Source organism: Gadus morhua, unplaced genomic scaffold (assembly GCF_902167405.1).
Source record: "Gadus morhua unplaced genomic scaffold, gadMor3.0, whole genome shotgun sequence".
NCBI lineage: Eukaryota > Metazoa > Chordata > Actinopteri > Gadiformes > Gadidae > Gadus > Gadus morhua.
In genome coordinates, this window is record NW_021963952.1 from 89,766 (window position 1) to 111,216 (window position 21,451).

Here is a 21,451-nt window from a genome sequence, read left to right on the forward strand (position 1 = left end):
AAAATACAGTTTTGCGGTTTTCGCGATTTTGCGAAAAAAAATTCCAGACGCAAATGGGCGTGGCCTATGCCAAAAGATGCAGCAGACTCCAGTGAATATGTGTGTACAAGTTTTTGACTGTGGGAGGTTTGGTGTGGGAGTTATAGCCCCAAACGCGTATTCCTTGGTATAGCGCCACCTAGTGGCCGGCGTGTCTGGATTTTGTCGTCTGAATAGTCTTCACGGACCTGGATCTAGTCATGCAATTGGCATGTCGGCACCATTTACGGTCTGGGCTGTGGTACCACTTTCTTGGTAGGAAGTATAAGAATAACTAGAACTGCAAGCAGTTATGCAGGGGTCCAAGAAGTGTGCATTTCGCCGGCACAACGCGACAAGAAATGTGCGTTTCGCCGGCACAACGCGAAGCATGTGTTCAAAACGCTACCCTGAACCTGTGGATACAAAGGATTTGACTGTGGTAGGAGTAGCGAGAAGTCAGTGTAGCGTTTTCGCGGCGAAATTTTGTAGAAGATATACAATTTCCTCGTTTATGGCGCCCCCTAATGGCGAAATTTTCCGAAGTTTTTGTCGTACGACAGTAAGGTTAGCACCAACATGTGTGTAAAATTTGGAGTCGATCCGATGTGTAATTTTGATTTTTTTGGGATTTTGGATTTTCCACGTCTAATTTAGCTAATAAACCAAAATTCAAAACGCAACCGTTTCGTCGTCGAAGGTCGGATCAAAAAAGTAATGCAGGAATTCTTTGCGTGTGCGTCTGAAGATGTCGTGTGCAAAGTTTGGTGTCGATTGGTCAAGAAATGTGTGAGGAGTAGCGAAAATACAGTTTTGCGGTTTTCGCGATTTTGCGAAAAAAAATTCTAGACGCAAATGGGCGTGGCCTATGCCAAAAGATGCAGCAGACTCCAGTGAATAAGTGGGTACAAGTTTTTGACTGTGGGAGGTTCGGTGTGGGAGTTATAGCCCCAAACGCGTATTCCTTGGTATAGCGCCACCTAGTGGCCGGCATGTCTGGATTTGGTCGTCTGCCGTCATCTCACGTACCTGGATCTAGTCATGCAATTGGCTTGTGTGCACCATTTACGGTTTGGGCTGTGGTCCCACTTCTACGGGGGAATAATAACAAACACTACAAAAACAATAGGGATCCAACCTGTTGGCTTGGACCCCTAATAAACACTACAAAAACAATAGGGATCCAACCTGTTGGCTTGGACCCCTAATAATAATCCTTACAAAAACAATAGGGATCCAACCTGTTGGCTTGGACCCCTAAAAATCCTTACAAAAACAATAGGGATCCAACCTGTTGGCTTGGACCCCTAATAACTAGAACTGCAAGCAGTTATGCAGGGGTCCAAGAAGTGTGCATTTCGCCGGCACAACGCGACAAGAAATGTGCGTTTCGCCGGCACAAAGCGAAGCATGTGTTCAAAACGCTACCCTGAACCTGTGGATACAAAGGATTTGACTGTGGTAGGAGTAGCGAGAAGTCAGTGTGGCGTTTTCGCGGCGAAATTTTGTAGAAGATATACAATTTCCTCGTTTATTGCGCCCCCTAATGGCGAAATTTTCCGAAATTTTTATCGAACGACATAAAGGTTAGCACCAACATGTGTGTAAAATGTGGACTCGATCCGATGTCTAATTTTGGATTTCTTTGGATTTTTGATATTCCACGTCTAATTTAGCTAATAAACCAATATTCAAAACGCTACCGTTTCGTCGTCGAAGGACGGATCAAAAAAGTGTTTTTCATGCATTCTTTGCGTGTGCGTCTGACGATGTTGTTCGCAAAGTTTGGTGTTGATCGGGCGAGAAATGTGGGAGGAGTAGCGAAAAAACAGTTTTACGGTTTTCGCGATTTTGCGAAAAAAAATTCTAGACGCAAATGGGCGTGGCCTAGGCCAAAAGATGCAGCAGACTCCAGTGCATCTGTGTGTACAAGTTTTTTAATGTGGGAGTTTCGGTGTGGGAGTTATAGCCCCAAACGCGTATTCCTTGGTATAGCGCCACCTAGTGGCCGGCGTGTCTGGTTTTTGTCGTCTGCCGTCACCTCACGGACCTGGATCTAGTCATGTAATTGGCGTGCGTGCACCATTTACGGTTTGGGCTGTAGTACCACTTTTAGCTGCTGGAATAATAAGAAAAATCCTTACAAAAACAATAGGGATCCAACCTGTTGGCTTGGACCCCTAAAAATCCTTACAAAAACAATAGGGATCCAACCTGTTGGCTTGGACCCCTAATAAGAAAAATCCTTACAAAAACAATAGGGATCCAACCTGTTGGCTTGGACCCCTAAAAATCCTTACAAAAACAATAGGGATCCAACCTGTTGGCTTGGACCCCTAATAATAAAAATCATTACAAAAACAATAGGGATCCAACCTGTTGGCTTGGACCCCTAATAAAAAACAGTTAGTAAATGCCTGCTCACCTATCTACCTATCTCTCTATCTATTATCTATCTATTACCTATAATCTATTCTCTAAATTTAATTAAGGAAATTAAATTAACACAAGCTAGCTAGACTATGAACACATTAAACACTCAGTTTACTAGCTAAATTCGATTAAACAATTAAATGCAATACAAATATAAAGTAAAAACAAGTGTTATCTAGCGCGATCCGTTATCGGTATTATATTATTTCGTCTTCGGCAACATGAGCGCAATTGAAACCTGCCTGGCAACGGACAACCCCTTACGTAATCTGTTGTGATGACGTAGGCCGGTACAATTTTCGCCCCCGGTACAATTTTAACGTGACACCGCCCCAAAAAAACAAATGCTAATATTGAAATATTTGTATGGTAGCCCTTATTAACAATTCCCATTTGAATGTAATATATGTAAGTAATGGATCAAATGCTAATGAATGGTTTGATTGATTCAATGTTATTATTTCAGACATATCAAAAAAAACAAAACAAAATGAAAAGAATGAAAATACAATAGACAAAAATTATGTTCAAATCAATTCACAAAAAAAAATAAAATAAAATAAATAGATATATTTAATTGATATGCCTGAAACAAGTAGGAAGAACTATACACTTAATCCTACCCCTTTGTAATGCATGATTGAAATGATGAATAAGCTTGTACACAGCGAATAGCCGGAAGCATGTAGCTTGATATGTAGTATCAAGCTAGTTTAAGTTTTAAGATATCTATTTGATCAAGTTATCATTTATGACATGATCATCAATAAGGGTTATTTACATTGCCACAATGTTTTAGGCTGAGCAGTTTGTAGACAATGTATGTATGTATATGTCAAACTTATAGACATCATTTAAATTTCCAATTTGTTTGCAATTTTCAGGGAGTGCCGTCGTAAAAGATGTGGACGTTTGAGGAGAAGTGTAAGGACCAAGTCTCTTTTCTCAAACTCACACTGTAGTCTCTTCACATGGATGTACATTCACAGGTAATCATTTTAGGTTTTCTCCAACTCCAGTATTTCACAGATTACAGCTCTAGGTTCAGAGTGTGAAATGTTTGTACAATTTAAGCTGAAACTATAGTTGCAAGTTGCAACAGTAGTTTTTCAGTAGAAAAAGCTTTGTGACAAAAGTAGACTTACGGATTGATCAAACAAGCACATATTTTCTTTGTTTATGTAAACAGTTCTGATTCAATCTTTGTTTTCTTTGTAGATTTGCACAGGGTTTGCAGCTACGGCAGGTAGACATGCTTCAGGATGGCATCACTAAAAGCACTGCAACACTCTCAATGATGTCTAAAAAACTGCGAAGAATTTGCCTAAAAAGCCTTAAAAGGCACAGGAAAGAAAAAGGCCAGAAAATCGGTGGAGTCAACGCTATCGTCCACATTGACGAGAGCAAGTTCTGCCATAAGCGCAAGGTATATTTGTAATATAATTCACTAAATATGGGGTCATTCAATTTCAACTCATCAAAAACCTGATCTTTCCTCAGTTCTTGTTTTGGATTTTATCATAAAATTAATGTTGAAATATCAATTGTCTTCAAGAGAAATCTTTAAGCTTTACTTTTAGATTAATTATTGTGGAAGTTTGGCTCTATGAACATAAATTCTGAATTTTCGGAATTTGTATTTAAAGCCTCACCATTGAAAATATTTTCCCTGGAATGGTTTTAACCACACTTGAAAAAAAATATTAATTTAAGTACTTGATGATGTTAATGCAATCAAATAAATAGCACTATGTACTGTATTCACATGCAAATCGGCATATTGGAGGGGCCGATGAAAAGTTACAAGGTCATGACTTGTGTGCTGTATGCATCTTTCAAGAAGTATGGAACACGCCGAGGAGTGTTTTGATACTATTTGCTATAACCAATCTATGCCTTAAGAAAACATGGGCAACATTATAGTTTTTTCAGGTAGAGCAAGTTGAAATAAGAAATAAAATTAGACCGTATGCTATATCATATCAAGGTAATCATGCAACTTCTAGGTAACTGTCAGGTAGTTCAATGCATGAAAGAGTTATCAACTCATTCACTGTTGACATGCAACAACACATACTAATAATAATATGCATTCCAAACTTAAAAAAACAAAAGTTTTTATATTACTCCATTATTTATATCATTTGAAAATTAGCATAATCATCCTACTTCTCACTGGCAGTAATATAACATTGATTATGTATATGTTGGACTGTAGGGTATTATTTATTTTACAACATTTATATTGTGTTTTGGCAGTACGGAAGAGGGCGCTTCGGGAACAGCTGGAGGAGAAAAAGGACATGGGTCTTTAGAATGCTCCAAATCAAACGGTCTGACAGGCGTCCTATTCTTCGCCTCGTGCAGAGACGAAATAAGGAGACCCTTGTTCCTATCATCAAAAAGCATGTGAAGCGTCACAGTCTCGTCGTAGGTGATGAGTGGAGAGCGTATGCCGGTCTCGCCACAGAGGGCTACAGGCATGTCAGGGTGAACCACAGCCAACATTATGTTGACCCTCAGACAGGACTCCATATCCAGAACCTCGAGAGAGCGTGGAAGACCTATAAAAAGGAAATTTGGAGAATGCGGGGGAATCGGTCGGAGAAGGCCTTGAAAGAGCAGCTCTGCTTTATTGAGTGGACCTACTGGTTAGCGAGGAAAAATTCAGAAGGTGACCTTGGCAGGCTTGTCAAGGACATAAGGCGCTCCTATCAGACATAGGAAGCAGAGCTTGGCATTGATCAAAATAAGCTGAAATGGACAGAGGAGAAAGGGGAGTGTTTTAATTTATTTTTAAAAGAAAAGTTTTTGTTGTATATGTTCAAACGGTTTATAGTATTCTTGGTTCTTTTGACTCTTCAAACTCTTCCTTTGTAAAAAGAGTTCTGTTAAAGTTTAGTTTTTTTTTTAATAATAAAGTTGTTTATTTCACTTTGCGGTCATCCAGTGTTACTGATCAGTTGAGCAAAACGTGTCTCTATTTTGTACAGTTACTAGTTTGTAGTTTGTCTACTGTTCTCATCTGTTTTCACTTTAATTTGACAGTCCTAAGACCTCTCTACTAATACTTGGTTGAATATCGACTGATAGTTTGTTGAGAATCAACTGATAGTCAACTATTTTCTCTGTTTTGCTCTGTTAATAGTGTGTAGACACTAAACTGTTTTCACTTTAATTTGACAGTCCTAAGACCTGTCTACTAATGCTTAATTGAATATCGACTGATAGTTAGTTGAGAATCAACTATTTTCTCTGTTTTGCTCTGTTAATAGTTTGCACACACTAAACTGTTTTCACTTTAATTTGACAGTCCTAAGATCTGTCTACTTATGCTTAATTGAATATCGACTGATAGTTTGTTGAGAATCAACTGATAGTCAACTATTTTCTCTGTTTTGCTCTGTTAATAGTGTGTAGACACTAAACTGTTTTCACTTTAATTTGACAGTCCTAAGACCTCTCTACTAATGCTTAGTTGAATATTGACTGATAGTTTGTCGACAGTCATATGACAATGAACAGGTTGTCACCTACACAGGGTGCCTATTGATTGATAAAATATTCTCATCTTTATTTTACAATGAACATATATGATCAACAGGGTTGAATGTTCATTCATTAGATGTGTTCCTTGTGAGTGGAGGAAAGTTGATCCATATGAAACGTAAGTTGAGAATTGGTTAATAACAGCAGTTGATAGTCAACTTACTAGAAGTTGACACTCAACTGATAGTTGAATATTTGTAAAGAACATGTAGTAAAAAGCACAATGTCTGTTGCAGACTGTTTTTGTAAAAATAAATGAACGAAATAAAAATATACTATAGTTAACTAACACTTAGTTGAATGCATGTTACATATTTGTTGACAAGCTCTGTAGAGTATCAACTAACTCACTGTTGAATATCAACTAAACACCAGCTAATAGTGCAACATGTAGTTAACTTAGTTAGTTGAATGCTTGTTTCTTATCTGTTGAAAGCTTTGTTGATTATCAACTAACCATCTACTAATAATGCAACTAATAGTTAACTGACAGTTAGTTGAATGCATGCTACGTGTACAAAACAACATCTACTAATGGCGCAACTTATAGTTAACAGACAGTTAGTTGAATCCATGTTTCTTATCTGTTGAACAAGCTCTGTCAAATATCAACTAACCATCTACTAATAGTGCAACTTATAGTTACCTTACAGTTAGTTGAATACATGTTGCTTATCAGTTGAGATAGTTCAGTTGAATGTCAACTCATTCACAGTTGACATGCAACTGAATATCTACTGATGGCTTGTTGAGTGTCAACAGTGGACTATCAAACTAAAGTGTTACCGACCGCCGTCATTGCAGCTCTCTACTACGTCACTACACTGTCCACATGTTTCACAAATAGAGTTTGAGGAGACGTCGTCAGAGTCTGTATGTTGCTTAAATTCTCCAAAACAGTGGGCGCTAAAGATCAGCGCACGGTAGGCCATTGCATCCAATGAGCTCGAGTTGAAATAGTATAATGCTTACAGCACCTGGTATTCCCAGGCGGTCACCATCCAAGTACTAACCAGGCCCGACCCTGCTTAGCTTCCGAGATCAGACGAGATCGGGCGTGCCTAAGGTGGTATGGCCGTAAGCAATTATAGACTTGACCATATTAGCTTTTATACAGGGGGACGACGTAAGGAGTGAGAGCGCTGCCGTGGCCAGAGACGGGACTTGTACAGAAACAATGATTAGATCCATAATGAATGAATGAATACGTTATTCCAGACTCAGAGCAACATATTTGAACGCAATGCATTACACTGCTTGGGCGTCATCGTTTGCGTGATCTTTTGAAGAAACGTAGCGTTGCAAAACCTGGGATGGACTAAGGTGGACCGCCGTCATTGCAGCTCTCTGCTACGTCACTACACGGTCCACATGTTTCACAAATAGAGTTTGAGGAGACGTCGTCAGAGTCTGTATGTTGCTTAAATTCTCCAAAACAGTGGGCGCTAAAGATCAGCGCACGGTAGGCCATTGCATCCAATGAGCTCGAGTTGAAAAAGTATAATGCTTACAGCACCTGGTATTCCCAGGCGGTCACCCATCCAAGTACTAACCAGGCCCGACCCTGCTTAGCTTCCGAGATCAGACGAGATCGGGCGTGCCTATGGTGGTATGGCCGTAAGCATTTATAGACTTGACCATGTAAGCTTTTATACAGGGGGAGGACGTAAGGAGTGAGAGCGCTGCCGTGGCCAGAGACGGGACTTGTACAGAAACAATGATTAGATCCATAATGAATGAATGAATACGTTATTCCAGACTCAGAGCAACATATTTGAACGCAATGCATTACACTGCTTGGGCGTCATCGTTTGCGTGATCTTTTGAAGAAACGTAGCGTTGCAAAACCTGGGATGGACTAAGGTGGACCGCCGTCATTGCAGCTCTCTACTACGTAACTACACTGTCCACATGTTTCACAAATAGAGTTTGAGGAGACGTCGTCAGAGTCTGTATGTTGCTTAAATTCTCCAAAACAGTGGGCCCTAAAGATCAGCGCACGGTAGGCCATTGCATCCAATGAGCTCGAGTTGAAATAGTATAATGCTTACAGCACCTGGTATTCCCAGGCGGTCACCCATCCAAGTACTAACCAGGCCCGACCCTGCTTAGCTTCCGAGATCAGACGAGATCGGGCGTGCCTAAGGTGGTATGGCCGTAAGCAATTATAGACGTGACCATATTAGCTTTTATACAGGGGGAGGACGTAAGGAGTGAGAGCGCTGCCGTGGCCAGAGACGGGACTTGTACAGAAACAATGATTAGATCCATAATGAATGAATGAATACGTTATTCCAGACTCAGAGCAACATATTTGAACGCAATGCATTACACTGCTTGGGCGTCATCGTTTGCGTGATCTTTTGAAGAAACGTAGCGTTGCAAAACCTGGGATGGACTAAGGTGGACCGCCGTCATTGCAGCTCTCTACTACGTCACTACACTGTCCACATGTTTCACAAATAGAGTCTGAGGAGACGTCGTCAGAGTCTGTATGTTGCTTAAATTCTCCAAAACAGTGGGCGCTAAAGATCAGCGCACGGTAGGCCATTGCATCCAATGAGCTCGAGTTGAAATAGTATAATGCTTACAGCACCTGGTATTCCCAGGCGGTCACCCATCCAAGTACTAACCAGCCCCGACCCTGCTTAGCTTCCGAGATCAGACGAGCTCGGGCGTGCCTAAGGTGGTATGGCCGTAAGCAATTATAGACTTGACCATATTAGCTTTTATACAGGAGGAGGACGTAAGGAGTGAGAGCGCTGCCGTGGCCAGAGACGGGACTTGTACAGAAACAATGATTAGATCCATAATGAATAAATGAATACGTTATTCCAGACTCAGAGTTACATATTTGAACGCAATGCATTACACTGCTTGGGCGTCATCGTTTGCGTGATCTTTTGAAGAAACGTAGCGTTGCAGAACCTGGGATGGACTAAGGTGGACCGCCGTCACTGCAGCTCTCTGCTACGTCACTACACTGTCCACATGTTTTACAAATAGAGTTTGAGGAGACGTCGTCAGAGTCTGTATGTTGCTTAAATTCTCCAAAACAGTGGGCGCTAAAGATCAGCGCACGGTAGGCCATTGCATCCAATGAGCTCGAGTTGAAAAAGTATAATGCTTACAGCACCAGGTATTCCCAGGCGGTCACCCATCCAAGTACTAACCAGGCCCGACCCTGCTTAGCTTCCGAGATCAGACGAGATCAGGCGTGCCTAAGGTGGTATGGCCGTAAGCATATATAAGCTTGACCATATTAGCTTTTATACAGGGGGAGGACGTAAGGAGTGAGAGCGCTGCCGTGGCCAGAGACGGGACTTGTACAGAAACAATGATTAGATCCATAATGAATGAATGAATACGTTATTCCAGACTCAGAGTTACATATTTGAACGCAATGCATTACACTGCTTGGGCGTCATCGTTTGCGTGATCTTTTGAAGAAACGTAGCGTTGCAAAACCTGGGATGGACTAAGGTGGACCGCCGTCATTGCAGCTCTCTGCTACATCACTACACTGTCCACATGTTTCACAAATAGAGTTTGAGGAGACGTCGTCAGAGTCTGTATGTTGCTTAAATTCTCCAAAACAGTGGGCGCTAAAGATCAGCGCACGGTAGGCCATTGCATCCAATGAGCTCGAGTTGAAATAGTATGATGCTTACAGCACCTGGTATTCCCAGGCGGTCACCCATCCAAGTACTAACCAGGCCCGACCCTGCTTAACTTCTGAGATCAGATGAGATCGGGCGTGCCCAAGGTGGTATGGCCGTAAGCATTTATAGACTTGACCATATTAGCTTTTATACAGGAGGAGGACGTAAGGAGTGAGAGCGCTGCCGTGGCCAGAGACGGGACTTGTACAGAAACAATGATTAGATCCATAATGAATAAATGAATACGTTATTCCAGACTCAGAGTTACATATTTGAACGCAATGCATTACACTGCTTGGGCGTCATCGTTTGCGTGATCTTTTGAAGAAACGTAGCGTTGCAAAACCTGGGATGGACTAAGGTGGACCGCCGTCATTGCAGCTCTCTGCTACGTCACTACACTGTCCACATGTTTCACAAATAGAGTTTGAGGAGACGTCGTCAGAGTCTATATGTTGCTTAAATTCTCCAAAACAGTGGGCGCTAAAGATCAGCGCACGGTAGGCCATTGCATCGAATGAGCTCGAGTTGAAAAAGTATAATGCTTACAGCACCTGGTATTCCCAGGCGGTCACCCATCCAAGTACTAACCAGGCCCGACCCTGCTTTGCTTCCGAGATCAGACGAGATCAGGCGTGCCCAAGGTGGTATGGCCGTAAGCATTTATAGACTTGACCATATTAGCTTTTATACAGGAGGAGGACGTAAAGAGTGAGAGCGCTGCCGTGGCCAGGGACGGGACTTGTACAGAAACAATGATTAGATCCATAATGAATGAATGAATACGTTATTCCAGACTCAGAGTTACATATTTGAACGCAATGCATTACACTGCTTGGGCGTCATCGTTTGCGTGATCTTTTGAAGAAACGTAGCGTTGCAATACCTGGGATGGACTAAGGTGGACCGCCGTCATTGCAGCTCTCTGCTACGTCACTACACTGTCCACATGTTTCACAAATAGAGTTTGAGGAGACGTCGTCAGAGTCTATATGTTGCTTAAATTCTCCAAAACAGTGGGCGCTAAAGATCAGCGCACGGTAGGCCATTGCATCCAATGAGCTCGAGTTGAAAAAGTATAATGCTTACAGCACCTGGTATTCCCAGGCGGTCACCCATCCAAGTACTAACCAGGCCCGACCCTGCTTAGCTTCCGAGATCAGACGAGATCGTGCGTGCCTAAGTTGGTATGGCCGTAAGCAAATATAGGCTTGACCATATTAGCTTTTATACAGGGGGAGGACGTAAGGAGTGAGAGCGCTGCCGTGGCCAGCGACGGGACTTGTACAGAAACAATGATTAGATCCATAATGAATGAATGAATACGTTATTCCAGACTCAGAGTTACATATTTGAACGCAATGCATTACACTGCTTTGGCGTCATCGTTTGCGTGATCTTTAGAAGAAACGTAGCGTTGCAAAACCTGGGATGGACAAAGGTGGACCGCCGTCATTGCAGCTCTCTGCTACGTCACTACACTGTCCACATGTTTCACAAATAGAGCTTGATGAGACGTCGTCAGAGTCTGTATGTTGCTTAAATTCTCCAAAACAGTGGGCGCTAAAGATCAGCGCACGGTAGGCCATTGCATCCAATGAGCTCGAGTTGAAAAAGTCTAATGCTTACAGCACCTGGTATTCCCAGGCGGTCACCCATCCAAGTACTAACCAGGCCCGACCCTGCTTAGCTTCCGAGATCAGACGAGATCGGGCGTGCCTATGGTGGTATGGCCGTAAGCATTTATAGACTAGACCATATAAGCTTTTATACAGGGGGAGGACGTAAGGAGCGAGAGCGCTGCCGTGGCCAGAGACGGGACTTGTACAGAAACAATGATTAGATCCATAATGAATGAATGAATACGTTATTCCAGACTCAGAGTTACATATTTGAACGCAATGCATTACACTGCTTGGGCGTCATCGTTTGCGTGATCTTTTGAAGAAACGTAGCGTTGCAGAACCTGGGATGGACTAAGGTGGACCGCCGTCATTGCAGCTCTCTGCTACGTCACTACACTGTCCACATGTTTCACAAATAGAGTTTGAGGAGACGTCGTCAGAGTCTGTATGTTGCTTAAATTCTCCAAAACAGTGGGCGCTAAAGATCAGCGCACGGTAGGCCATTGCATCCAATGAGCTCGAGTTGAAAAAGTATAATACTTACAGCACCTGGTATTCCCAGGCGGTCACCCATCCAAGTACTAACCAGGCCCGACCCTGCTTAGCTTCCGAGATCAGACGAGATCGGGCGTGCCTAAGGTGGTATGGCCGTAAGCAATTATAGACTTGACCATATTAGCTTTTATACAGGGGGAGGACGTAAGGAGTGAGAGCGCTGCCGTGGCCAGAGACGGGACATGTACAGAAACAATGATTAGATCCATAATGAATGAATGAATACGTTATTCCAGACACAGAGCAACATATTTGAACGCAATGCATTACACTGCTTGGGCGTCATCGTTTGCGTGATCTTTTGAAGAAACGTAGCGTTGCAAAACCTGGGATGGACTAAGGTGGACCGCCGTCATTGCAGCTCTCTGCTACGTCACTACACGGTCCACATGTTTCACAAATAGAGTTTGAGGAGACGTCGTCAGAGTCTGTATGTTGCTTAAATTCTCCAAAACAGTGGGCGCTAAAGTTCAGCGCATTGCATCCAATGAGCTCGAGTTGAAAAAGTATAATGCTTACAGCACCTGGTATTCCCAGGCGGTCACCCATCCAAGTACTAACCAGGCCCGACCCTGCTTAGCTTCCGAGATCAGACGAGATCGGGCGTGCCTATGGTGGTATGGCCGTAAGCATTTATAGACTAGACCATATAAGCTTTTATACAGGGGGAGGACGTAAGGAGCGAGAGCGCTGCCGTGGCCAGAGACGGGACTTGTACAGAAACAATGATTAGATCCATAATGAATGAATGAATACGTTATTCCAGACTCAGAGTTACATATTTGAACGCAATGCATTACACTGCTTGGGCGTCATCGTTTGCGTGATCTTTTGAAGAAACGTAGCGTTGCAGAACCTGGGATGGACTAAGGTGGACCGCCGTCATTGCAGCTCTCTGCTACGTCACTACACTGTCCACATGTTTCACAAATAGAGTTTGAGGAGACGTCGTCAGAGTCTGTATGTTGCTTAAATTCTCCAAAACAGTGGGCGCTAAAGATCAGCGCACGGTAGGCCATTGCATCCAATGAGCTCGAGTTGAAAAAGTATAATACTTACAGCACCTGGTATTCCCAGGCGGTCACCCATCCAAGTACTAACCAGGCCCGACCCTGCTTAGCTTCCGAGATCAGACGAGATCGGGCGTGCCTAAGGTGGTATGGCCGTAAGCAATTATAGACTTGACCATATTAGCTTTTATACAGGGGGAGGACGTAAGGAGTGAGAGCGCTGCCGTGGCCAGAGACGGGACTTGTACAGAAACAATGATTAGATCCATAATGAATGAATGAATACGTTATTCCAGACACAGAGCAACATATTTGAACGCAATGCATTACACTGCTTGGGCGTCATCGTTTGCGTGATCTTTTGAAGAAACGTAGCGTTGCAAAACCTGGGATGGACTAAGGTGGACCGCCGTCATTGCAGCTCTCTGCTACGTCACTACACTGTCCACATGTTTCACAAATAGAGTTTGAGGAGACGTCGTCAGAGTCTATATGTTGCTTAAATTCTCCAAAACAGTGGGCGCTAAAGATCAGCGCACGGTAGGCCATTGCATCCAATGAGCTCGAGTTGAAAAAGTGTAATGCTTACGGCACCTGGTATTCCCAGGCGGTCACCCATCCAAGTACTAACCAGGCCCGACCCTGCTTAGCTTCCGAGATCAGACGAGATCGGGCGTGCCTAAGGTGGTATGGCCGTGAGCAATTATAGACTTGACCATATTAGCTTTTATACAGGGGGAGGACGTAAGGAGTGAGAGCGCTGCCGTGGCCAGAGACGGGACTTGTACAGAAACAATGATTAGATCCATAATGAATGAATGAATACGTTATTCCAGACTCAGAGCAACATATTTGAACGCAATGCATTACACTGCTTGGGCGTCATCGTTTGCGTGATCTTTTGAAGAAACGTAGCGTTGCAAAACCTGGGATGGACTAAGGTGGACCGCCGTCATTGCAGCTCTCTACTACGTCACTACACTGTCCACATGTTTCACAAATAGAGTCTGAGGAGACGTCGTCAGAGTCTGTATGTTGCTTAAATTCTCCAAAACAGTGGGCGCTAAAGATCAGCGCACGGTAGGCCATTGCATCCAATGAGCTCGAGTTGAAATAGTATAATGCTTACAGCACCTGGTATTCCCAGGCGGTCACCCATCCAAGTACTAACCAGCCCCGACCCTGCTTAGCTTCCGAGATCAGACGAGCTCGGGCGTGCCTAAGGTGGTATGGCCGTAAGCAATTATAGACTTGACCATATTAGCTTTTATACAGGAGGAGGACGTAAGGAGTGAGAGCGCTGCCGTGGCCAGAGACGGGACTTGTACAGAAACAATGATTAGATCCATAATGAATAAATGAATACGTTATTCCAGACTCAGAGTTACATATTTGAACGCAATGCATTACACTGCTTGGGCGTCATCGTTTGCGTGATCTTTTGAAGAAACGTAGCGTTGCAGAACCTGGGATGGACTAAGGTGGACCGCCGTCACTGCAGCTCTCTGCTACGTCACTACACTGTCCACATGTTTTACAAATAGAGTTTGAGGAGACGTCGTCAGAGTCTGTATGTTGCTTAAATTCTCCAAAACAGTGGGCGCTAAAGATCAGCGCACGGTAGGCCATTGCATCCAATGAGCTCGAGTTGAAAAAGTATAATGCTTACAGCACCTGGTATTCCCAGGCGGTCACCCATCCAAGTACTAACCAGGCCCGACCCTGCTTAGCTTCCGAGATCAGACGAGATCGGGCGTGCCTAAGGTGGTATGGCCGTAAGCATATTATAGACTTGACCATATTAGCTTTTATACAGGGGGAGGACGTAAGGAGTGAGAGCGCTGCCGTGGCCAGAGACGGGACTTGTACAGAAACAATGATTAGATCCATAATGAATGAATGAATACGTTATTCCAGACTCAGAGTTACATATTTGAACGCAATGCATTACACTGCTTGGGCGTCATCGTTTGCGTGATCTTTTGAAGAAACGTAGCGTTGCAAAACCTGGGATGGACTAAGGTGGACCGCCGTCATTGCAGCTCTCTGCTACGTCACTACACTGTCCACATGTTTCACAAATAGAGTTTGAGGAGACGTCGTCAGAGTCTGTATGTTGCTTAAATTCTCCAAAACAGTGGGCGCTAAAGATCAGCGCACGGTAGGCCATTGCATCCAATGAGCTCGAGTTGAAAAAGTATAATGCTTACAGCACCTGGTATTCCCAGGCGGTCACCCATCCAAGTACTAACCAGGCCCGACCCTGCTTAGCTTCCGAGATCAGACGAGATCGGGCGTGCCTAATGGTGGTATGGCCGTAAGCATTTATAGACTTGACCATATTAGCTTTTATACAGGGGGAGGACGTAAGGAGTGAGAGCGCTGCCGTGGCCAGAGACGGGACTTGTACAGAAACAATGATTAGATCCATAATGAATGAATGAATACGTTATTCCAGACTCAGAGCTAACATATTTGAACGCAATGCATTACACTGCTTGGGCGTCATCGTTTGCGTGATCTTTTGAAGAAACGTAGCGTTGCAAAACCTGGGATGGACTAAGGTGGACCGCCGTCATTGCAGCTCTCTGCTACGTCACTACACTGTCCACATGTTTCACAAATAGAGTTTGAGGAGACGTCGTCAGAGTCTGTATGTTGCTTAAATTCTCCAAAACAGTGGGCGCTAAAGATCAGCGCACGGTAGGCCATTGCATCCAATGAGCTCGAGTTGAAATAGTATAATGCTTACAGCACCTGGTATTCCCAGGCGGTCACCCATCCAAGTACTAACCAGGCCCGACCCTGCTTAGCTTCCGAGATCAGACGAGATCGGGCGTGCCTAAGGTGGTATGGCCGTAAGCAATTATAGACTTGACCATATTAGCTTTTATACAGGGGGAGGACGTAAGGAGTGAGAGCGCTGCCGTGGCCAGAGACGGGACTTGTACAGAAACAATGATTAGATCCATAATGAATGAATGAATACGTTATTCCAGACTCAGAGCTAACATATTTGAACGCAATGCATTACACTGCTTGGGCGTCATCGTTTGCGTGATCTTTTGAAGAAACGTAGCGTTGCAAAACCTGGGATGGACTAAGGTGGACCGCCGTCATTGCAGCTCTCTGCTACGTCACTACACTGTCCACATGTTTCACAAATAGAGTTTGAGGAGACGTCGTCAGAGTCTGTATGTTGCTTAAATTCTCCAAAACAGTGGGCGCTAAAGATCAGCGCACGGTAGGCCATTGCATCCAATGAGCTCGAGTTGAAAAAGTATAATGCTTACAGCACCTGGTATTCCCAGGCGGTCACCCATCCAAGTACTAACCAGGCCCGACCCTGCTTAGCTTCCGAGATCAGACGAGATCGGGCGTGCCTAAGGTGGTATGGCCGTAAGCATTATAGACTTGACCATATTAGCTTTTATACAGGGGGAGGACGTAAGGAGTGAGAGCGCTGCCGTGGCCAGAGACGGGACTTGTACAGAAACAATGATTAGATCCATAATGAATGAATGAATACGTTATTCCAGACTCAGAGCAACATATTTGAACGCAATGCATTACACTGCTTGGGCGTCATCGTTTGCGTGATCTTTTGAAGAAACGTAGCGTTGCAAAACCTGGGATGGACTAAGGTGGACCGCCGTCATTGCAGCTCTCTGCTACGTCACTACACTGTCCACATGTTTCACAAATAGAGTTTGAGGAGACGTCGTCAGAGTCTGTATGTTGCTTAAATTCTCCAAAACAGTGGGCGCTAAAGATCAGCGCACGGTAGGCCATTGCATCCAATGAGCTCGAGTTGAAAATAGTATAATGCTTACAGCACCTGGTATTCCCAGGCGGTCACCCATCCAAGTACTAACCAGGCCCGACCCTGCTTAGCTTCCGAGATCAGACGAGATCGGGCGTGCCTAAGGTGGTATGGCCGTAAGCAATTATAGACTTGACCATATTAGCTTTTATACAGGGGGAGGACGTAAGGAGTGAGAGCGCTGCCGTGGCCAGAGACGGGACTTGTACAGAAACAATGATTAGATCCATAATGAATGAATGAATACGTTATTCCAGACTCAGAGCTAACATATTTGAACGCAATGCATTACACTGCTTGGGCGTCATCGTTTGCGTGATCTTTTGAAGAAACGTAGCGTTGCAAAACCTGGGATGGACTAAGGTGGACCGCCGTCATTGCAGCTCTCTGCTACGTCACTACACTGTCCACATGTTTCACAAATAGAGTTTGAGGAGACGTCGTCAGAGTCTGTATGTTGCTTAAATTCTCCAAAACAGTGGGCGCTAAAGATCAGCGCACGGTAGGCCATTGCATCCAATGAGCTCGAGTTGAAAAAGTATAATGCTTACAGCACCTGGTATTCCCAGGCGGTCACCCATCCAAGTACTAACCAGGCCCGACCCTGCTTAGCTTCCGAGATCAGACGAGATCGGGCGTGCCTAAGGTGGTATGGCCGTAAGCAATTATAGACTTGACCATATTAGCTTTTATACAGGGGGAGGACGTAAGGAGTGAGAGCGCTGCCGTGGCCAGAGACGGGACTTGTACAGAAACAATGATTAGATCCATAATGAATGAATGAATACGTTATTCCAGACTCAGAGCAACATATTTGAACGCAATGCATTACACTGCTTGGGCGTCATCGTTTGCGTGATCTTTTGAAGAAACGTAGCGTTGCAAAACCTGGGATGGACTAAGGTGGACCGCCGTCATTGCAGCTCTCTGCTACGTCACTACACTGTCCACATGTTTCACAAATAGAGTTTGAGGAGACGTCGTCAGAGTCTGTATGTTGCTTAAATTCTCCAAAACAGTGGGCGCTAAAGATCAGCGCACGGTAGGCCATTGCATCCAATGAGCTCGAGTTGAAAAAGTATAATGCTTACAGCACCTGGTATTCCCAGGCGGTCACCCATCCAAGTACTAACCAGGCCCGACCCTGCTTAGCTTCCGAGATCAGACGAGATCGGGCGTGCCTAAGGTGGTATGGCCGTAAGCAATTATAGACTTGACCATATTAGCTTTTATACAGGGGGAGGACGTAAGGAGTGAGAGCGCTGCCGTGGCCAGAGACGGGACTTGTACAGAAACAATGATTAGATCCATAATGAATGAATGAATACGTTATTCCAGACTCAGAGCTAACATATTTGAACGCAATGCATTACACTGCTTGGGCGTCATCGTTTGCGTGATCTTTTGAAGAAACGTAGCGTTGCAAAACCTGGGATGGACTAAGGTGGACCGCCGTCATTGCAGCTCTCTGCTACGTCACTACACTGTCCACATGTTTCACAAATAGAGTTTGAGGAGACGTCGTCAGAGTCTGTATGTTGCTTAAATTCTCCAAAACAGTGGGCGCTAAAGATCAGCGCACGGTAGGCCATTGCATCCAATGAGCTCGAGTTGAAAAAGTATAATGCTTACAGCACCTGGTATTCCCAGGCGGTCACCCATCCAAGTACTAACCAGGCCCGACCCTGCTTAGCTTCCGAGATCAGACGAGATCGGGCGTGCCTAAGGTGGTATGGCCGTAAGCAATTATAGACTTGACCATATTAGCTTTTATACAGGGGGAGGACGTAAGGAGTGAGAGCGCTGCCGTGGCCAGAGACGGGACTTGTACAGAAACAATGATTAGATCCATAATGAATGAATGAATACGTTATTCCAGACTCAGAGCAACATATTTGAACGCAATGCATTACACTGCTTGGGCGTCATCGTTTGCGTGATCTTTTGAAGAAACGTAGCGTTGCAAAACCTGGGATGGACTAAGGTGGACCGCCGTCATTGCAGCTCTCTAGTACGTCACTACACTGTCCACATGTTTCACAAATAGAGTTTGAGGAGACGTCGTCAGAGTCTGTATGTTGCTTAAATTCTCCAAAACAGTGGGCGCTAAAGATCAGCGCACGGTAGGCCATTGCATCCAATGAGCTCGAGTTGAAAATAGTATAATGCTTACAGCACCAGGTATTCCCAGGCGGTCACCCATCCAAGTACTAACCAGGCCCGACCCTGCTTAGCTTCCGAGATCAGACGAGATCGGGCGTGCCTAAGGTGGTATGGCCGTAAGCAATTATAGACTTGACCATATTAGCTTTTATACAGGGGGAGGACGTAAGGAGTGAGAGCGCTGCCGTGGCCAGAGACGGGACTTGTACAGAAACAATGATTAGATCCATAATGAATGAATGAATACGTTATTCCATACTCAGAGCTAACATATTTGAACGCAATGCATTACACTGCTTGGGCGTCATCGTTTGCGTGATCTTTTGAAGAAACGTAGCGTTGCAAAACCTGGGATGGACTAAGGTGGACCGCCGTCATTGCAGCTCTCTACTACGTCACTACACTGTCCACATGTTTCACAAATAGAGTTTGAGGAGACGTCGTCAGAGTCTGTATGTTGCTTAAATTCTCCAAAACAGTGGGCGCTAAAGATCAGCGCACGGTAGGCCATTGCATCCAATGAGCTCGAGTTGAAATAGTATAATGCTTACAGCACCTGGTATTCCCAGGCGGTCACCCATCCAAGTACTAACCAGGCCCGACCCTGCTTAGCTTCCGAGATCAGACGAGATCGGGCGTGCCTTTTTTTTTTTTTTTTTTATCTTTTTTTATTATTTTCCAGTTCACACATTTACAGCAACCGATAACAGAGTATTATTTACATACATCATCTCTGAGAAAAAAAACTTTTACACACCCAACTTAATCCCCTTCCCTTATCCTTCCCACATCACTTAATCCTAATGAAGACAGCACAAATGTTGCGCCAAATCAGAAAATACAGATCAATCTGCATGCCCCAGTCTTTTCACCAGTTAAACAAAATCTCCCCTCCCTCCCCTTCAATGACTAATTTACTCCCACTCAAAAAGAAATGTTCCGCCTTCTCCCCTCCATACTTATACATTAAGTTCACATCTCTTTTCATTATTGATTTAAACAACATTTTTATTTTCACTTTCCGCCCCTCAAAGTGTGCGTAGTTCCTCCTGCAGACGACCGCGAGTCTGGCATGACTCAAAACAAAATTCATTAAACAAAAATTAACGTCTATTCTTTTTTCAAACGTGCCAAACAAAAACAATGTCCTCCACCCTCCCTCCAAGTCCAACTCAGCAGCCCAGTTATCTTTCAACAGTTCTTTCAAAAACTCAAAGAAATCAACTAACTCCCCACAGTCCAAAAAATAATGTAAAAAGCTCTCATGACCACTTTTGCAAACATCACACATCACATTTACATCATTATTAATCTTATTTAGCACCACGTTTGTATAAATCCTATTGTGTCTGATCAAGAAATCGTTGTTCTCACACTCTATACTATTATACCTTATCCCCATATTTGACCATATTTTCTTTACATTCAAACCCACAAACACTCTGCTCCACACTTTCTCAGCTGCCGGCTCCTTCATCACATCCACTATCAACCATCTGTATACTTTCTTCACACTCATTTCTCCCATTTTAATCTTTTTCCCATTCTCCATCACATATAGCTCAGGCATACTTGTCTCTCCCTTCACCACACATTCACTTTGTATGATCCTGGCCCACTCTAAGGGTATACTGGTTTTAATCTTTTCATATATTTTATTTATTTTCTCTCTATTATCCATCCCCTCCAGGTCACATACCTGATCATATATGCAATTATTTCTTAAGAATCCTGGGATGACCTCATAAATGATGTCCTTTATTTGTCTAATCCCTCCTTCTATGAATTTTGGCTCATATAATGTTTTGCCATTGTGTTTAATTTTTTCGTTTAAAAACAGGGGCAGTTTTACCAACGGTAGTATCCTCTCACATTCATATTGCATCTTAGGTAAGAATTTCCTCCAGGCTTCAAAGACCTCCCTATAAAATTCTGGTATGGTTATCGTCATTGACTGTTTTAGGCCCATGTACCACACATACTGTCCTATGCCACCCACATCATTCATATATTTCTCCATAAAATCCTTCCACCCATATTTATATCCTCCCACAATATATTTCTTCACCGTTTTAATCCTTAATGCTGTCTTTTTTGTTTCTATATCTAATAAATTCAGCCCTCCTTCACACCTTTTTCCCACCAGTGTCCCATGTGCAATCTTAACTCCTTTCCCCTCCCATATAAAATCACACACAATTTTGTTAAGGTCGTTCTTAACCCATATTGGCATTTCTAATACAGACAACACATACACATAGCCTGATAGTAGCAAACTATTAACCACTGTAACCTTTCCCTTTAACCTGAGCTTCCTTGCCTTCCACCTCCCACATACAGTTTTTATTTTGTTGATAACTCCTGTCCATGTTGTCTCAGTTGCCTCTTTAGTTTCAACACCTAAATATATGCCCAACACTTTAATATACCTATCCTGCACCCTTAAACCTACTCCCTCTCTCTCTATGTTACCTATATACATTATTTCTGATTTTTCTTTATTTATTCTAGCGCCCGACGCTCTCCCATATATCTCTGCCAATTCTAGCACCCTTTTCACACTGTTCCCATCCCTCACCGTTATTGTTGTGTCGTCTGCATATTGATTTATTG

General features: G+C 43.7%; 1 protein-coding gene and 23 non-coding genes across 24 annotated transcripts; 1 reads left to right on the forward strand and 23 right to left on the reverse strand.

The window, feature by feature from the left end:
• Positions 1–3,207: 3,207 nt before the first annotated feature.
• On the forward strand, positions 3,208–5,475 carry LOC115538039 (uncharacterized). The gene is made up of 2 exons (XM_030349858.1): positions 3,208–3,877; positions 4,711–5,475. The coding sequence occupies exons 1-2, from the start codon at positions 3,704–3,706 to the stop codon at positions 5,173–5,175; spliced, it is 639 nt and encodes a 212-aa protein (XP_030205718.1). The 5' UTR covers positions 3,208–3,703; the 3' UTR covers positions 5,176–5,475.
• Positions 5,476–6,965: 1,490 nt separating this feature from the next.
• LOC115538140 (5S ribosomal RNA) lies at positions 6,966–7,083 on the reverse strand. Its single transcript, XR_003975105.1, has one exon. It is a non-coding gene; the product is annotated as a 5S ribosomal RNA (ribosomal RNA).
• Positions 7,084–7,504: 421 nt separating this feature from the next.
• LOC115538091 (5S ribosomal RNA) lies at positions 7,505–7,623 on the reverse strand. Its single transcript, XR_003975056.1, has one exon. It is a non-coding gene; the product is annotated as a 5S ribosomal RNA (ribosomal RNA).
• A 421-nt stretch (positions 7,624–8,044) lies between these two features.
• LOC115538179 (5S ribosomal RNA) lies at positions 8,045–8,163 on the reverse strand. The gene has a single exon (XR_003975139.1). It is a non-coding gene; the product is annotated as a 5S ribosomal RNA (ribosomal RNA).
• A 421-nt stretch (positions 8,164–8,584) lies between these two features.
• On the reverse strand, positions 8,585–8,703 carry LOC115538156 (5S ribosomal RNA). The gene has a single exon (XR_003975121.1). It is a non-coding gene; the product is annotated as a 5S ribosomal RNA (ribosomal RNA).
• Positions 8,704–9,124: 421 nt separating this feature from the next.
• LOC115538104 (5S ribosomal RNA) lies at positions 9,125–9,243 on the reverse strand. Its single transcript, XR_003975069.1, has one exon. It is a non-coding gene; the product is annotated as a 5S ribosomal RNA (ribosomal RNA).
• A 421-nt stretch (positions 9,244–9,664) lies between these two features.
• Positions 9,665–9,783, reverse strand: LOC115538074 (5S ribosomal RNA). The gene has a single exon (XR_003975040.1). It is a non-coding gene; the product is annotated as a 5S ribosomal RNA (ribosomal RNA).
• Positions 9,784–10,204: 421 nt separating this feature from the next.
• LOC115538073 (5S ribosomal RNA) lies at positions 10,205–10,323 on the reverse strand. The gene has a single exon (XR_003975039.1). It is a non-coding gene; the product is annotated as a 5S ribosomal RNA (ribosomal RNA).
• A 421-nt stretch (positions 10,324–10,744) lies between these two features.
• On the reverse strand, positions 10,745–10,863 carry LOC115538150 (5S ribosomal RNA). Its single transcript, XR_003975114.1, has one exon. It is a non-coding gene; the product is annotated as a 5S ribosomal RNA (ribosomal RNA).
• A 421-nt stretch (positions 10,864–11,284) lies between these two features.
• LOC115538092 (5S ribosomal RNA) lies at positions 11,285–11,403 on the reverse strand. Its single transcript, XR_003975057.1, has one exon. It is a non-coding gene; the product is annotated as a 5S ribosomal RNA (ribosomal RNA).
• A 421-nt stretch (positions 11,404–11,824) lies between these two features.
• Positions 11,825–11,943, reverse strand: LOC115538102 (5S ribosomal RNA). The gene has a single exon (XR_003975067.1). It is a non-coding gene; the product is annotated as a 5S ribosomal RNA (ribosomal RNA).
• Positions 11,944–12,354: 411 nt separating this feature from the next.
• On the reverse strand, positions 12,355–12,473 carry LOC115538093 (5S ribosomal RNA). The gene has a single exon (XR_003975058.1). It is a non-coding gene; the product is annotated as a 5S ribosomal RNA (ribosomal RNA).
• A 421-nt stretch (positions 12,474–12,894) lies between these two features.
• On the reverse strand, positions 12,895–13,013 carry LOC115538103 (5S ribosomal RNA). Its single transcript, XR_003975068.1, has one exon. It is a non-coding gene; the product is annotated as a 5S ribosomal RNA (ribosomal RNA).
• A 421-nt stretch (positions 13,014–13,434) lies between these two features.
• LOC115538105 (5S ribosomal RNA) lies at positions 13,435–13,553 on the reverse strand. Its single transcript, XR_003975071.1, has one exon. It is a non-coding gene; the product is annotated as a 5S ribosomal RNA (ribosomal RNA).
• Positions 13,554–13,974: 421 nt separating this feature from the next.
• LOC115538157 (5S ribosomal RNA) lies at positions 13,975–14,093 on the reverse strand. The gene has a single exon (XR_003975122.1). It is a non-coding gene; the product is annotated as a 5S ribosomal RNA (ribosomal RNA).
• Positions 14,094–14,514: 421 nt separating this feature from the next.
• On the reverse strand, positions 14,515–14,633 carry LOC115538180 (5S ribosomal RNA). The gene has a single exon (XR_003975140.1). It is a non-coding gene; the product is annotated as a 5S ribosomal RNA (ribosomal RNA).
• A 422-nt stretch (positions 14,634–15,055) lies between these two features.
• On the reverse strand, positions 15,056–15,175 carry LOC115538119 (5S ribosomal RNA). Its single transcript, XR_003975085.1, has one exon. It is a non-coding gene; the product is annotated as a 5S ribosomal RNA (ribosomal RNA).
• A 422-nt stretch (positions 15,176–15,597) lies between these two features.
• Positions 15,598–15,716, reverse strand: LOC115538181 (5S ribosomal RNA). Its single transcript, XR_003975141.1, has one exon. It is a non-coding gene; the product is annotated as a 5S ribosomal RNA (ribosomal RNA).
• A 422-nt stretch (positions 15,717–16,138) lies between these two features.
• On the reverse strand, positions 16,139–16,257 carry LOC115538182 (5S ribosomal RNA). Its single transcript, XR_003975142.1, has one exon. It is a non-coding gene; the product is annotated as a 5S ribosomal RNA (ribosomal RNA).
• A 421-nt stretch (positions 16,258–16,678) lies between these two features.
• Positions 16,679–16,797, reverse strand: LOC115538183 (5S ribosomal RNA). The gene has a single exon (XR_003975143.1). It is a non-coding gene; the product is annotated as a 5S ribosomal RNA (ribosomal RNA).
• Positions 16,798–17,219: 422 nt separating this feature from the next.
• Positions 17,220–17,338, reverse strand: LOC115538184 (5S ribosomal RNA). The gene has a single exon (XR_003975144.1). It is a non-coding gene; the product is annotated as a 5S ribosomal RNA (ribosomal RNA).
• A 421-nt stretch (positions 17,339–17,759) lies between these two features.
• On the reverse strand, positions 17,760–17,878 carry LOC115538185 (5S ribosomal RNA). The gene has a single exon (XR_003975145.1). It is a non-coding gene; the product is annotated as a 5S ribosomal RNA (ribosomal RNA).
• A 422-nt stretch (positions 17,879–18,300) lies between these two features.
• Positions 18,301–18,419, reverse strand: LOC115538186 (5S ribosomal RNA). The gene has a single exon (XR_003975146.1). It is a non-coding gene; the product is annotated as a 5S ribosomal RNA (ribosomal RNA).
• Positions 18,420–18,841: 422 nt separating this feature from the next.
• On the reverse strand, positions 18,842–18,960 carry LOC115538068 (5S ribosomal RNA). Its single transcript, XR_003975033.1, has one exon. It is a non-coding gene; the product is annotated as a 5S ribosomal RNA (ribosomal RNA).
• Positions 18,961–21,451: the final 2,491 nt, after the last annotated feature.

Bases quoted from the DNA above. Each gene is read 5' to 3' on its own strand.
- LOC115538039 (XM_030349858.1), top strand. From the start codon at position 3,704: ATGCTTCAGGATGGCATCACTAAAAGCACTGCAACACTCTCAATGATG. The intron at 3,878-4,710 runs GTATATTTGTAA...GTGTTTTGGCAG, and splicing joins AGTTCTGCCATAAGCGCAAG to TACGGAAGAGGGCGCTTCGG.